Source organism: Tachyglossus aculeatus, chromosome 22 (assembly GCF_015852505.1).
Source record: "Tachyglossus aculeatus isolate mTacAcu1 chromosome 22, mTacAcu1.pri, whole genome shotgun sequence".
NCBI lineage: Eukaryota > Metazoa > Chordata > Mammalia > Monotremata > Tachyglossidae > Tachyglossus > Tachyglossus aculeatus.
The window spans coordinates 54,256,953-54,274,678 of NC_052087.1; the positions used below are offsets into that span (position 1 = coordinate 54,256,953).

Genomic DNA, 17,726 nt, shown 5'->3' on the forward strand with positions numbered 1-17,726 from the left:
AGAGATGCATAGAGAGTATCACAGGCACACACTCACACAAAGACACTCAGAGACAGGTAGAGAGATGCGTAGAGAGTGTCTTGCACATACACACACAAGCACAAAGACATACACACAAACACACACACAAAGACATTCAGGCAGAGAGATGCATAGAGAGTATCACAGACACACACACACAAAGACACTCAGAGACAGGTAGAGAGATGCATAGAGAGTGTCACATACACACAAACAGAAAGATTCAGACAGAGACAGGCAGAGAGATGCATAGAGAGTATCACAGACACACACTCACACAAAGACACTCAGAGACAGGTGGAGAGATGCGTAGAGAGTGTCTTGCACATACACGCACAAGCACAAAGACTTACACAAAAACACACACATAAAGACATTCAGGTAGAGAGATGTGTAGAGAGTGTCTCACACACACACAGAAAGACACTCAGAAAGGTAGAGAGATGCGTAGAAAGTGTCACATACACACACAAAGAAAGATTCAGACAGAGACAGGTGGAGAGATGCATAGAGAGTATCACAGACACACACTCACACAAAGGCACTCAGAGACGGGTAGAGAGATGTGTAGAGAGTATCTTGCACATATACACACAAGCACAAAGACATACACACAAACACACACACAAAGACATTCGGGCAGAGAGATGCGTAGAGAGTATCACAGACACACACTCACACAAAGACACTCAGAGACAGGTAGAGAGATGCATAGAGAGTGTCACATACACACAAACAGAAAGATTCAGACAGAGACAGGCAGAGAGATGCATAGAGAGTATCACAGACACACACTCACACAAAGACACTCAGAAAGGTAGAGAGATGCGTAGAAAGTGTCACATACACACACAAAAAAAGATTCAGGCAGAGACAGGCAGAGAGATGCATAGAGAGTATCACAGACACACACTCACACAAAGACACTCAGAGACAGGTAGAGAGACACGTAGAGAGTGTCTTGAACATACACACACAAGCACAAAGACATACACACAAACACTCACACAAAGACACTCAGAGACAGGTAGAGAGATGCGTAGAGAGTGTCTTGCACATACACACACAATCACAAAGACACACACACAAACACACACACAAAGACATTCGGGCAGAGAGATGCGTAGAGAGTATCACAGACACACACTCACACAAAGACACTCAGAGACAGGTAGAGAGATGCATAGAGAGTGTCACATACACACAAACAGAAAGATTCAGACAGAGACAGGCAGAGAGATGCATAGAGAGTATCACAGACACACACTCACACAAAGACACTCAGAGACAGGTGGAGAGATGCGTAGAGAGTGTCTTGCACATACAAACACAAGCACAAGGACTTACACACAAACACACACACAAAGACATTCAGGTAGAGAGATGTGTAGAGAGTGTCTCACACACACGCAGAAAGACACTCAGAAAGGTAGAGAGATGCGTAGAAAGTGTCACATACACACACAAAGAAAGATTCAGACAGAGACAGGCAGAGAGATGCGTAGAAAGTGTCACATACACACACAAAGAAAGATTCAGACGGAGACAGGCGGAGAGATGCATAGAGAGTATCACAGACACACACTCACACAAAGGCACTCAGAGACGGGTAGAGAGATGTGTAGAGAGTGTCTTGCACATATACACACAAGCACAAAGACATACACACAAACACATACACACACAAAGACATTCAGGCAGAGAGATGCGTAGAGAGTATCACAGACACACACTCACACAAAGACACTCAGAGACAGGTAGAGAGATGCGTAGAGAGTGTCACATACACACAAACAGAAAGATTCAGACAGAGACAGGCAGAGAGATGCATAGAGAGTATCACAGACACACACTCACACAAAGGCACTCAGAGACAGGTAGAGAGACGCGTAGAGAGTGTCTTGCACATACACACACAAGCACAAAGACTTACACAAAAACACACACACAAAGACATTCAGGTAGAGAGATGTGTAGAGAGTGTCTCACACACATGCAGAAAGACACTCAGAAAGGTAGAGAGATGCGTAGAAAAAGTGTCACATACACACACACAAAAAGATTCAGACAGAGACAGGCAGAGAGATGCACAGAGAGTATCACAGACACACACTCACACAAAGGCACTCAGAGACAGGTAGAGAGACGCGTAGAGAGTGTCTTGCACATACACACACAAGCACAAAGACATACACACAAACACACACACACACACACAAAGACATTCAGGTAGAGAGATGTGTAGAGAGTGTCACATGCACACGCAGAAAGACACTCAGACAGAGAGGTAGAGAGATGCATAGAAAGTGTCACATACACACACACACACACACACAGAAAGATTCAGACAGAGACAGGCAGAGAGATGCATAGAGAGCATCACAGACACACACTCACACAAAGACACTCAGAGACAGAGAGACACGTAGAGAGTGTCTTGCAGGTACACATACAAGCACAAAGACTTACACACAAGCACACAAAGACATTCAGGCAGAGAGATGCGTAGAGACCGTCTCTATATGTTGCCAACTTGTACTTCCCAAGCGCTTAGTACAGTGCTCTGCACACAGTAAGCGCTCAATAAATATGATTGAATGAATGAATGAACAAATGCCATTATTATTATTATTATTATTCTAGACTGTGAGCCCGTTGTTGGGTAGGGACTGTCTCTATATGTTGCCAACTTGGACTTCCCAAGCGCTTAGTCCAGTGCTCTGCACACAGTAAGCGCTCAATAAATATGATCGAATGAATGAAGGGGCGAGCACCCGGCCGGGCCGCGGTGACCCCCACCGCTAGTGACCCCGCAGACCGGGCTGGGAGGGAAGGCCCGGAGCCCACGGCTGGGGGTGGGAAGAGAGAGGGGTGGGCTTGGTCCACTGCTCTGCACACTGTAAGCGCTCAATAAATACAATTGATTGATTGATTGAACTTCCCAAGCGCTTAGTCCAGTGCTCTGCACACCGTAAGCGCTCAATAAATACGATCGAATGAATGAAGGGGCGAGCACCCGGCCGGGCCGCGATGACCCCACCGCTAGTGACCCCGCCGACCGGGCTAGGAGGGAAGGCCTGGAGCCCACGGCTCAGTCCAGTGCTCTGCACACAGTAAGCGCTCAATAAATACAATTGATTGATTGATTGTACTTCCCAAGCGCTTAGTCCAGTGCTCTGCACACTGTAAGCGCTCAATAAACACGATCAAATGAATGAAGGGGCGAGCACCTGGCTGAGCCGCGGTGACCCCACTGCTAGTGACCCTGTTGACCGGGCCGGGAGGGAAGGCCTGGAGCCCATGGCTTAGTCCAGTGCTCTGTACACAGTAAGCGCTCAATACAATTGATTGATTGATTGTACTTCCCAAGCGCTTAGTCCAGCGCTCTGCACACCGTAAGCGCTCAATAAATACGATCGAATGAATGAAGGGGAGAACACCCAGCCTGGCCGCGGTGACCCCACCGCTAGTGACCCCGCTGACCGGGCTGGGAGGGAAGGCCCGGAGCCCACGGCTTAGTCCAGTGCTCTGCACACAGTAAGTGCTCAATAAATACAATTGATTGATTGATTGTACTTCCCAAGCGCTTAGTCCAGTGCTCTGCACACAGTAAGCGCTCAATAAATACAATTGATTGATTGATTGATTGATTGTACTTCCCAAGCGCTTAGTCCACTGCTCTGTACACAGTAAGCGCTCAATAAATACGATCGAATGAATGAAAGGGCAAACACCCAGCCCGGCTGCAGTGACCCACTGTTAGTGACCCCGTCGACCATCCGGGAGGGAAGGCCTGGAGCCCACGGCTTAGTCCAGTGCTCTGCATACAGTAAGCGCTCAATAAATACAATTGATTGATTGATTGATTGTACTTCCCAAGCGCTTAGTCCAGCACTCTGCACACAGTAAGCGCTCAATAAATACAATTGATTGATTGATTGATTGATTGACTTTACTTCCCAAGCGTTTAGTCCAGCGCTCTGCACACCGTAAGCGCTCAATAAATACGATCGAATGAATGAAGGGGCGAACACCCAGCCGGGCTGCGGTGACCCACTGCTAGTGACCCCGTCGACCATCCGGGAGGGAAGGCCCGGAGCCCACGGCTTAGTCCAGTGCTCTGCACACAGTAAGCGCTCAATAAATACAATTGATTGTACTTCCCAAGCGCTTAGTCCACTGCTCTGCACACAGTAAGCGCTCAATAAATACGATCGAATGAATGAAGGGGCGAACACCCAGCCCGGCTGCAGTGACCCACTGCTAGAGACCCCGTCGACCATCCGGGAGGGAAGGCCTGGAGCCCACGGCTTAGTCCAGTGCTCTGCACACAGTAAGTGCTCAATAAATACAATTGATTGATTGATTGTACTGCCCAAGCGCTTAGTCCAGTGCTCTGCACACCGTAAGCGCTCAATAAATACGATCGAACGAATGAAGGGGCGAACACCCAGCCGGGCTGTGGAGACCCACTGCTAGTGACCCGTCGACCATCCGGGAGGGAAGGCCCGGAGCCCACGGCTTAGTCCAGTGCTCTGCACACAGTAAGCGCTCAATAAATACGATCGAATGAATGAAGGGGAGAACACCCAGCCAGGCTGCGGTGACCCACTGCTAGTGACCCCGTCGACCATCCGGGAGGGAAGGCCTGGAGCCCACGGCTTAGTCCAGTGCTCTGCACACAGTAAGCGCTCAATAAATACAATTGATTGATTGATTGTACTTCCCAAGCGCTTAGTCCACTGCTCTGCACACAGTAAGCGCTCAATAAATACGATCAAATGAATGAAGAGGCGAGCACCTGGCTGAGCCGTGGTGACCCCACCGCTAGTGACCCCACTGACCGGGCCGGGAGGGAAGGCCCGGAGCCCACGGTTAGTCCAGTGCTCTGCACACAGTAAGTGCTCAATAAATACAATTGATTGATTCATTGTACTTCCCAAGCGCTTAGTCCAGTGCTCTGCACACCGTAAGCGCTCAATAAATACAATTGATTGATTGATTGATTGTACTTCGCAAGCGCTTAGTCCAGCGCTCTGCACACAGTAAGCGCTCAATAAATACGACTGATTGATTGATTGAGGCCGGGGCCGAGCCCGTGCCCCCTGAGCTGCGGAAGCCGGATGCCCGGGGTGGGGGGGGGAGGTGTGGGGGTGCCACTCACCCTTCAGGACGAGGGAGCGGAGGGCCGGGAGGGCCCGGGGGAGGACGTCCAGGGCGGGCAGCAGGGGCTCCTGGTTGGCATCCAGCCGGAGGAACTCCACGGGCAGCAGGGCGCGGGGCCGCTCGCGGGCCAGCCGCAGGAGCAGCTGGCAGCCACCCGGGGCCACGTCCAGGTGCAGCCGGTTGACGGCCAGCGCGGGGATGGGGGTGGCATCCCCGGCCGTGCCCGCCCCCGCCCGCCGGCGGTCCTCCCCGAGCGGGGCATGTTCCGACGGGCCGGGCGGGCCGGCCCGGGCACGTCGCGGGGCCTCCAGGGACAGCCGGTGGGGACCGGGCGGCGGCGGAGGAGGACGGCAGGCGCGGGTGGGTGGGGGGACATGGGGGGACGGGCGACGCCCCCCCTCCCCTGCTCCTCCAGGCCGATACCAGAGAAGCGGCGGGGCTCAGAGGAAAGAGCCCGGGTTTGGGAGTCACAGGTCATGGGTTCCAATCCCGGCTCCGCCGACTGTCAGCTGGGCGGCTTTGGGCTTCTCTGCACCTCGGTCACCTCATCTGTAAGATAGGGATGAAGACTCTGAGCCCACCGTGGGACAACATGATCACCTTATAACCTCCCTGCCGCTTAGAACAGTGCTTGGCACAGAGTAAGCGCTTAATAAATGCCATTATTATTATTATTAAATCCCAGCTCTGGCACTTAGCTGTGTGACTTTGGGCAAGCCACTTCACTTCTCTGCGCCTCAGTCACCTCATCTGTAAGATAGGGATGAAGACTGTGAGCCCCCCGTGGGACAACCTGATCACCTTGGAACCTCCCCGGCGCTTAGAACAGTGCTTGGCACAGAGTAAGCGCTTAATAAATGCCATTATTATTACTATTATTATTATTAAATCCCAGCTCTGCCACTTGTCAGCTGTGTGACTTTGGGCAAGCCAGTTCACTTCTCTGTGCCCCAGTTACCTCACCTGTAAAATGGGGATGAAGAATGTGGGACAATCTGATCACCTTGTAACCTCCCTGGCACTTAGAACAGTGCTTGGCACAGAGTAAGCGCTTAATAAATGCCATTATCATTATTATTATTATTAAATCCCAGCTCTGTCACTTGTCAGCTGTGTGACTTTGGGCAAGCCACTTCACATCTCTGTGCCTCAGTCACCTCATCTGTAAGATAGGGATGAAGAATGTGAGCCCCCGGTGGGACAACCTGATCACCTTGGAACCTCCCCGGCGCTTAGAACAGTGCTTGGCACAGAGTAAGCGCTTAATAAATGCCATTATTATTATTATTATTAAATCCCAGCTCTGCCACTTGTCAGCTGTGTGACTTTGGGCAAGCACTTCACTTCTCTGTGCCCCGGTTACCTCACCTGTAAAATGGGGATGAAGAATGTGGGACAATCTGATCACCCTGTAACCTCCCTGGTACTTAGAACAGTGCTTGGCACAGAGTAAGCACTTAATAAATGCCATTATTATTATTATTATTATTAAATCCCAGCTCTGCCACTTGTCAGCTGTGTGACTTTGGGCAAGCCACTTCACTTCTCTGCGCCTCGGTCACCTCATCTGTAAGATAGGGATGAAGACTGTGAGCCCCCCCGTGGGACAGCCTGATCACCTTGTAACCTCCCCGGCGCTTAGAACAGTGCTTGGCACAGAGTAAGCGCTTAATAAATGCCATTATTATTATTATTATTATCATTAAATCCCAGCTCTGCCACTTGCCAGCTGTGTGACTTTGGGCAAGCCACTTCACTTCTCTGTGCCCCAATTACCTCATCTGTAAAATGGGGATGAAGAATGTGAGCCCCCCGTTGGACAACCTGATCACCTTGTAACCTCCCCGGCGCTTAGAACAGTGCTAGGCACAGAGTAAGTGCTTAATAAATGCCATTATTATTATTAGTAGTATTATTAAATCCCAGCTCTGCCACTTGTCAGCTGTGTGACTTTGGGCAAGCCACTTCACTTCTCTGCGCCTCGGTCACCTCATCTGTAAGATAGGGATGAAGCCTGTGAGCCCCCCATGGGACAACCTGATCACCTTGTAACCTCCCCGGCGCTTAGAACAGTGATTTGCACAGAGTAAGCGCTTAATAAATGCCATTAGTATTATTATTATTATTAAATCCCAGCTCTGCCACTTAGCTGTGTGACTTTGGGCAAGCCACTTCACTTCTCTGTGCCTCAGTTACCTCATCTGTAAAATGGGGATGAAGACTGTGAGCCCCCCATGGGACAACCTGATCACCTTGTAACCTCCCCGGCGCTTAGACCAGGGCTTGGCACAGAGTAAGCGCTTAATAAATGCCATTATTATTATTATTATTATTTTTATTAAATCCCAGCTCTGCCACTTAGCTGTGTGACTTTGGGCAAGCAACTTCACTTCTTTGTGCCCCAGTTCCCTCATCTGTAAAATGGGGATGAAGACTGTGAGCCCCCCGTGGGACAACCTGATCACCTTGTAACCTCCCTGGTGCTGAGAACAGTGCTTGGCACAGAGTAAGAGCTTAGTAAATGCCATTATTATTATTATTATTATTAAATCCCAGCTCTGCCACTTGTCAGCTGTGTGACTTTGGGCAAGCCACTTCACTTCTCTGTGCCTCAGTTACCTCATCTGTAAAATGGGGATGAAGACTGTGAGCCCCCCGTGGGACAACCTGATCACCTTGTAACCTCCCCGGCACTTAGAACAGTGCTTGGCACAGAGTAAGCGCTTAATAAATGCCATTATTATTATTATTATACCTAGCTGGAACAGTCCATCCATCAGGAGGGGCTGGGGTACCAAGGGGGACCCCCACACCCTCCCCCTTCCCTGGCAGGAGTGGCTCACAGGGGCGGAAGCAGCGTGGCTCAGCAGAAAGAGCCTGGGCTTTGGAGTCAGAGGTCGTGGGTTCAAATCCCAGCTCCGCCAACTGTCAGCTGGGTGACTTTGGGCAAGTCACTTCATTTCTCTGAGCCTCAGTTCCCTCAGCTGTAAAATGGGGATGATGATGATGATGGCATTTATTACACGCTTACTATGTGCAAAGCACTGTTCTAAGCACTGGGGAGGTTACAAGGTGATCAGGTTGTCCCTCGGGGGACTCACAGTCTTCATCCCCATTTCACAGATGAGGGAACTGAGGCACGGCGATTGACTGTGAGCCCCCCACGGGATAACCTGATCACCTTGTAACCTCCCCAACTCTTAGAACAGTGCTTTGCACGTAGTAAGCACTTAATGCCATTATTAAGGAAGACCCCCACTCCCTCCCCCCCGCCTTACCTCCTTCCGTTCCCCACAGCACCTGTATATATATATATATATATATATATATATATATATATATATCTTTGTATGGATTCATTACTCTATTTATTGATTTATTTTACTTTCTAGACTGTGAGCCCACTGTTGGGTAGGGACCGCCTCTATATGTTGCCAACTTGTACTTCCCAAGCGCTTAGTCCAGTGCTCTGCACACAGTAAGCGCTCAATAAACACGATTGATTGATTGATTGTACATATCTACTCTATTTTATTTTGTTAATATGTTTTGTTTTGTTCTCTGTCTCCCCCTTCAATCAATCAATCAATTGTATTTATTAAGCGCTTACTGTGTGCAGAGCACTGTCCTAAGCGCTTGGGAAGTCCAAGTTGGCAACATCGAGAGACGGTCCCTACCCAACAGCGGGCTCACAGTCTAAAAAGGGGCAGACAGAGAACAAAACCAAACATACTAACAAAATAAAATAAATAGAATAGATATGTACGAGTAAAATACAAGTAAAATAAATACATAAATAGAGTAATAGATCAATCGATCGTATTTATTGAGCGCTTACTGTGTGCAGAGCACTGTACTAAGCGCTTGGGAAGTACAAGTTGGCAACATACAGAGACAGTCCCTACCCAACAGTGGGCTCACAGTCTAAAAAGGGGGAGAAAGAGAACAAAACCAAACATACTAACAAAATAAAATAAATAGAATAGATATGTACGAGTAAAATACAAGTAAAATAAGTAAATAGAGTAATAGATCAATCAATCGTATTTATTGAGCGCTTACTGTGTGCAGAGCACTGTACTAAGCGCTTGGGAAGTACAAGTTGGCAACATACAGAGACAGTCCCTACCCAGCAGTGGGCTCACAGTCTAAAAAGGGGGAGAAAGAGAACAAAACCAAACATACTAACAAAATAAAATAAATAGAATAGATATGTACGAGTAAAATACAAGTAAAATAAGTAAATAAATAGAGTAATAGATCAATCAATCGTATTTATTGAGCGCTTACTGTGTGCAGAGCACTGTACTAAGCGCTTGGGAAGTGCAAGTTGGCAACATATAGAGACAGTCCCTACCCAACAGTGGGCTCACAGTCTAAAAAGGGGGAGAGAGACAACAAAACCAAACACACTAACAAAATAAAATAAATAGAATAGATATGTACGAGTAAAATACAAGTAAAATAAATACATAAATAGAGTAATAGATAAATCAATCATATTTATTGAGCGCTTACCGTGTGCAGAGCACTGTACTAAGCGCTTGGGAAGTACAAGTTGGCAACATAAAGAGACAGTCCCTACCCAACAGTGGGCTCACAGTCTAAAAGACTGGGACATTAATAATAATAATAATAATAATAATAATAATGTTGGCATTTGTTAAGCGCTTACTATGTGCAAAGCACTGTTCTAAGCGCTGGGGGGAACACAAGGAGATGAGGTTGTCCCCTGTGGGGCTCACAGTCGTAATCCCCGTTTTACAGATGAGGGAACTGAGGCACAGAGAAGTGAAGTGACTTGCCCAAGGTCACACAGCAGACAGGTGGGGGAGGCGGGATTCGAACCCATGACCTCTGACTCCCAAGCCCGCGCTCTTTCCATAGATATGTACAAACATATACACTTCACTTCTCTGTGCCTCAGTTCCCTCGTCTGTAAAATGGGGATGAGGACTGTGAGCCCCCCCCCGTGGGACAACCTGATCACCTGGTAACCTCCCCAGCGCTTAGTACAGTGCTTGGCACATAGTAAGCGCTTCCCAAATGCCAACATCATGATGATGATTGTCCTTAGGCCTGCCCCGCCCCGAACTGGCCAACTTTCCCAAGTTTTTGGGGGGTCCCTGCGGGTACCTGGGGGGTCCCCTGCTCCGGGGGCCGGTCCTGGCCTGGTGGTGGCCCAGTAGTAGCCCAGTGGTGGCCCAGTAGTAGCCACCCCAAGCTTCCGGGCCGCAGGCCGAGGGCGACGGCAGCCCGCTGGGGGAGGGGCTCACACCCCTCTCCCCGCCCCCAGGCCTCACTCACTCACTCACTCACTCACTCACTCACTCACTCTCACTCTCACTCTCACTCAGTCCTATCTACTGAGCGCTTACTGTGTGCACAGCACTGGACTAAGCGCTTCGGAAGTCCAATACAGCAACAAAGAGAGACAATCTCCGCCCACACAGGGCTCACAGCTTAGAGGGGAGGAGACAGACAACATTTATTAATCATAATAATGATGGTATTTGTTCATTCAATCGTATTAATTGAGTGCTTATTGTGTGCACAGCACTGGACTAAGCGCTTAGGAAGTCCAATACAGCATCAGAGACAATCCCGGCCCACACCGGGCTCACAGCCTGGAAGGGGAGGAGACAGACAACATTTATTAAGCATAATAATGATGGTATTTGTTCATTCAGTCGTATTAATTGAGCGCTTACTGTGTGCACAGCACTTTGCCGAAAGGGGAGGAGACAGACAGCATTCATTAATAATAATAATGATGGTACTTGTTCATTAAATCATATTTATTGAGCGCTTACTGTGTGCACAGCACTGGACTAAGCGCTTAGGAAGTCCAATACAGCATCAGAGACAATCCCGGCCCACACCGGGCTCACAGCCTGGAAGGGGAGGAGACAGACAACATTTATTAAGCATAATAATGATGGTATTTGTTCATTCAATCGTATTAATTGAGTGCTTATTGTGTGCACAGCACTGGACTAAGCGCTTGGGAAGTCCAATACAGCAACAAAGAGAGACAATCCCCGCCCACACCGGGCTCACAGCCTAGAGGGGAGGAGACAGACAACATTTATTAATCATAATAATGATGGTATTTGTTCATTCAGTCGTATTAATTGAGCGCTTACTGTGTGCACAGCACTTTGCCAAAAGGGGAGGAGACAGACAGCATTCATTAATAATAATAATGATGGTACTTGTTCATTAAATCATATTTATTGAGCGCTTACTGTGTGCACAGCACTGGACTAAGCGCTTAGGAAGTCCAATACAGCAACAAAGAGAGACAATCCCTGCCCACACCGGGCTCACAGCCTAGAGGGGAGGAGGCAGACAACATTTATTAATCATAATAATGATGGTATTTGTTCATTCAATCGTATTAATTGAGCGCTTACTGTGTGCACAGTACTGGACTAAGCGCCTGGGAAGTCCAATACAGCAACAAAGAGAGACAATCTCTGCCCACACTGGGCTCACAGCCTAGAAGGGAAGGAGACAGACAACATTTATTAATCATAATAATGATGGTATTTGTTCATTCAATTGTAGTAATTGAGCGCTTACTGTGTGCAGAGCACTTTACCAAAAGGGGAGGAGACAGACAACATTTATTAATCATAATAATGATGGCATTTGTTCATTCAATCGTATTGAGCGCTTACTGTGTGCATAGCACTGGACTAAGCGCTTGGGAAGTCCAATACAGCAACAAAGAGAGACAATTCCGGCCCACACCGGGTTCACAGCCTAGAAGGGGAGGAGACAGACAACATTTATTAATCATAATAATGATGGCATTTGTTCATTCAATCGTATTAATTGAGCGCTTACTGTGTGCAGAGCACTTTACTAAGCGCTTCGGAAGTCCAATACAGCATCAAAGTCAATCCCGGCCCACACCGGGCTCACAGCCTAGGAGGGGAGGAGACAGACAACATTCATTAATAATAATAATCATGGTATATGTTCATTCAATCGTCTTGAGCGCTTACTGTGTGCAGAGCACTTTACTAGAAGGGGAGGAGACAGACAACATTTATTAATCATAATAATGATGGTATTTGTTCATTCAATCGCATTAATTGAGCGCTTACTGTGTGCAGAGCACTGGACTAAGCGCTTGGGGAGTCCAATACAGCAACAAAGAGAGACAATCCCGGCCCACACCGGGCTCACAGCCTAGAGGGGAGGAGACAGACAACATTTATTAATAATAATAATGATGGTATTTGTTCAATCAGTCATATTGAGCGCTTACTGTGTGCAGACATTTTACTAAGCGCTTCAGAAGTCCAATACAGCAACAAAGAGAGACAATCCCCGCCCACACCGGGCTCACAAGCCTAGAAGGGGAGGAGACAGACAACATTTATTAATCATAATAATGATGGTATTTGTTCATTCAATCGTATTAATTGAGCGCTTACTGTGTGCACAGCACTTTACCAAAAGGGGAGACAGACAACATTTATTAATAATAATAATGATGGTATTTGTTCATTCAAAAATATTTATTGAGCGCTTATTGTGTGCACAGCACTGGACTAAGCGCTTGGAAAGTCCAATACAGCAACAAAGAGAGACAATCCCCGCCCACACCGGGCTCACAGCCTAGAGGGGAGGAGACAGACAACATTTATTAATCATAATAATGATGGTATTTGTTCATTCAATCGTATTAATTGAGAGCTTACTGTGTGCAGAGCACTTTACTAGGCGCTTGGGAAGTCCAATACAGCAACAACGAGAGACAATCCCCGCCCACACCGGGCTCACAGCCTAGAAGGGGAGGAGACAGACAACATTTATTAATCATAATAATGATGGTATTTGTTCATTCAATCGTATTAATTGAGCACTTACTGTGTGCAGAGCACTTTACCAAAAGGGGAGGAGACAGACAGCATTTATTAATAATAATAATGATGGTATTTGTTCATTCAATCATATTTATTGAGCGCTGTGTGCACAGCACTTTACTAACCGCTTCAGAAGTCCAATACAGCAACAAAGAGAGACAATCACCGCCCACCCCGGGCTCCCAGCCTAGAAGGGGAGGAGACAGACAACATTTATTAATCATAATAATGATGGTATTTGTTCATTCAATCGTATTAATGGGGCTCTTACTGTGTGCACAGCACTGGACTAAGCACTTAGGAAGTCCAATACAGCGACAAAGAGAGACAATCCCCGCCCACACCGGGCTCACAGCCTAGAAGGGGAGGAGACAGACAATATTTATTAATAATAATAATGATGGTATTTGTTCAATCGTATTAATTGAGCGCTTACGTGTGCACAGGACTTTACTAACCGCTTCGGAAGTCCAATACAGCAACAAAGAGAGACAATCACCGCCCACCCCGGGCTCCCAGCCTAGAAGGGGAGGAGACAGACAACATCTATTAATCATAATAATGATGGTATTTGTTCATTCAATCGTATTAATGGGGCTCTTACTGTGTGCACAGCACTGGACTAAGCACTTAGGAAGTCCAATACAGCGACAAAGAGAGACAATCCCCGCCCACACCGGGCTCACAGCCTAGAAGGGGAGGAGACAGACAATATTTATTAATAATAATAATGATGGTATTTGTTCAATCGTATTAATTGAGCGCTTACGTGTGCACAGCACTTTACTAAGTGCTTGGGGAGTCCAATACAGCAACAAAGAGAGACAATCCCCGCCCACACCGGGCTCCCAGCCTAGAAGGGGAGGAGACAGACAACATTTATTAATAGTAATGACGATGGTATTTGTTCATTCCGTCGTATTAATTGAGCGCTTACTGTGTGCAGAGCACTTTACTAAGAGCTTCAAAAGTCCAATACAGCAACAAAGAGAGACAATCCCCGCCCACACTGGGCTCACAGCCTAGAGGGGAGGAGACAGACAACATTTATTAATAATAATAATGATGGTATTTGTTCATTCAGTTGTATTAATTGAGCGCTTACTATGTGCAGAGCACTGGACTAAGCGCTTGGGAAGTCCAATACAGCAACAAAGAGAGACAATCCCAGCCCACAGCAGGCTCACAGCCTAGAAGGGGAGGAGCAACATTTATCAATAATAATAATGATGGTATTTGTTCAATCAGTCATATTGAGTGCTTACTGTGTGCAGAGCACTTTACCAAAAGTGGAGACAGACAACATTTATTATTAATAATAATAACGGTATCTGTTCATTCCATCATATTTATTGCGTGCTTACTGTGTGCAGAGCACTTTACTAAGCGCTTGGGGAGTCCAATACAGCAACAGAGAGAGACAATCCCGGCCCACACTGGGCTCACAGCCTAGAAGGGGAGGAGACAGACAGCATTTATTAATAATGATAATAATGATGGTATTTGTTCATTCAGTCATATTAATTGAGCGCTGTGTGTAGAGCACTTTACCAAAAGGGGAGGAGACAGACAACATTTATTGATAATAATAATGATGGTATTTGTTCATTCAATCATATTTATTGGGCGCTTACTGTGTGCAGAGCACTGGACTAAGCGCTTCAGAAGTCCAGTACAGCAACAAAGAGAGACAATCCCGGCCCACACTGGGCTCCCAGCCTAGAAGGGGAGACAGACAACATTTATTAATCATAATAATGATGGTATTTGTTCATTCCGTCATATTAATTGAGCGCTTACTGTTTGCAGAGCACTTTACTAAGCACTTCAAAAGTCCAATACAGCAACAGAGACAATCCCCGCCCACACCAGGCTCACAACCTAGAAGGGGAGGAGACAGATAACATTTTTTAATAATAATAATGATGGTATTTGTTCATTCAATCGTATTAATTGAGCACTTACTATGTGCAGAGCACTGGACTAAGCGCTTGGGAAGTCCAATACAGCAACAAAGAGAGACAATCCCGGCCCACACCAGGCTCACAGCCTAGAAGGGGAGGAGCAACATTTATCAATAATAATGATGATGGTATTTGTTCAATCAATCATATTGAGTGCTTACTGTGTGCAGAACACTTCACCAAAAGTGGAGACAGACAACATTTATTATTAATAATAATAATGGTATTTGTTCATTCCATCATATTTATTGCGTGCTTACTGTGTGCAGAGCACTTTACTAAGCGCTTGGGGAGTCCAATACAGCAACAGAGAGAGACAATCCCGGCCCACACTGGGCTCACAGCCTAGAAGGGGAGGAGACAGACAGCATTTATTAATAATAATAATAATGATGGTATTCGTTCAGTCATATTAATTGAGCGCTTACTGTGTGTAGAGCACTTTACCAAAAGGGGAGGAGACAGACAACATTTATTAATAATAATAATGATGATATTTGTTCATTCAATCATTATTTATTGAGCACTTACTGTGTGCAGAGCACTGTACTAAATGCTTGGGAAGTCCAATACAGCAACAGAGAGAGACAATCCTGGCCCACACTGGGATTTATTAATAATAATTATTTATTAATAATAATAATGATGGTATTTGTTAAGCACTTACTATGTGCAGAGCGCTGTTATAAGCGCTGGAGAGGTGATCAGGTTGTCCCATGGGGGGCTCACAATCTTCATCCCCATTTTACAGATGAGGTGACTGAGGCATGGAGAAGTGAAGTGACTTGCCCAAAGTCACACAGCTGACAACTGGCGGAGCCGGGATTTGAACCCATGACCTCTGACTCCAGAGCCTGTGCTCTTTACACTGAGCCACGCTGCTTCTCATTCAATTTATTCATTCAGTCGCATTTATTGAGCGCTTACTGTGGGCAGAGCACTGGACTAAGCGCTTGGAAACTACAATGCAGCAACAAAGAGAGACGATCCCGGCCCACACCGGGCTCACAGTCTGGAAGCGGGGAGACAGACAACAAAACAAAACAAGTAGACAGGCATCAATAGCATCAAAATAAATACACTGAATTATAGATATATGCACAACATTAATAAAATAAATAGAATAATAAATATGTTCCTTCAATCGTATCTAATAATAATAATAATAATGATAATGGCATTTATTAAGAGCTTACTATTTGCAAAGCAGTGTTCTTCTAGACTGTGAGCCCACTGTTGGGTAGGGACTGTCTCTATATGTTGCCAACTTGTACTTCCCAAGCGCTTAGTACAGTGCTCTGCACAAAGTAAGCACTCAATAAATACGATTGATTGATTGATTGATTCTAAGCACTGGGGGGTTACAAGGTGATCAGGGTGTCCCACCGAAGGCTCGCAGTCTTAATCCCCATTTTACAGATGAGGTAACTAAGGCCCAGAGAAGTTCAGTGACTTTCATTCAATCGTATTTATTGAGCGCTTACTGTGTGCAGAGCACTGGACTAAGCGCTTGGGAGAGGACAATTCAGCAATAAAGAGAGACAAGTCAATAAAGAGACTTGCCCAAAGTCACACGGCTGATCATTGGCAGAGCTGGGATTTGAACCCATGACCTCTGACCCCCAAGCCCAGGCTCTTGCCACTGAGCCAAGCTGCTTCCCATAATAATAATAATAATAATAATAATAATAATAATAATGACATTTGTTAAGCACTTACTATGTGCAAAGCACTGTTCTAAGCACTGGGGAGGCTACAAGGTGATCAGGTTGTCCCACGGGGGGCTCACAGTCAATCCCTGTTTTACAGATTCCTTCAATCGTATTTATTGAGCGCTTACTGTGTGCAGAGCACTGTACTAAGCGCTAGGGAAGTCCAAGTTGGCAACATAGAGAGACGGTCCGTACCCAACAGTGGGCTCACAGTCTAGAAGGATGAGGTAATTGAGGCCCAGAGAAGTGAAGTGACTTGCCCAAAGTCACAGTCCAGCGCTTAGAACAGTGCTTTGCACATAGTACGCGCTTAATAAATGCCATTATTATTATTATTACTACAGCTGACAATTGGCAGAACTGGGATTAGAACCCATGACCAGAGTATTTATTACTCTATTTATTTATTTTATTTGTACATATTTATTCTATTTATTTTATTGTGTTAATATGTTTTGTTTTGTTGTCTGTCTCCCCCTTTTAGACTGTGAGCCCACTGTTGAGTAGGGACTGTCTCTATATGTTGCCAATTTGTACTACCCAAGCACTTAGTACAGTGCTCTGCACATAGTAAGCGCTCAATAAATACGATTGATGATGATGATGATGATATGTTCCCAACTTGTACTTCCCGAGCGCTTAGTCCAGTGCTCTGCACACAGTAAGCGCTCAATAAATATGATTAAATGAATGAATGAATGAATGATGGCATTTGTTAATTGCTTACTATGTGCGAAGCACTGTTCTAAGCACTGGGGAGGCTACAAGGTGATCAGGTTGTCCCACAGGGGGCTCACAGTCAATCCCCATTTTCCAGATGAGGTCATTGAGGCTCAGAGATGTGAAGTGGCTTGCCCAAAGTCACACAGCTGACAATTGGCGGAGCCGGGATTAGAACCAGACACACCAGACACACCAGAACCAGCGGACATATTCCCTGTCGATAACGAGCTTTCGGTGTAAAAGATATTAATGAATGGTGT

General features: G+C 46.4%; 1 protein-coding gene across 1 annotated transcript in view; it reads right to left on the reverse strand.

The window, feature by feature from the left end:
- Positions 1–17,726, reverse strand: part of PIDD1 (p53-induced death domain protein 1) — an 80,802-nt gene that overhangs the window by 56,544 nt on the left and 6,532 nt on the right. Inside the window, exons 3-4 of the mRNA XM_038765380.1 lie at positions 10,324–10,411; positions 5,186–5,590 (exon numbers count right to left, since the gene is read on the reverse strand). Coding sequence (XP_038621308.1) covers positions 5,186–5,590; positions 10,324–10,411 — 493 coding nt within the window. The remainder of the gene's footprint in view (positions 1–5,185; positions 5,591–10,323; positions 10,412–17,726) is intronic.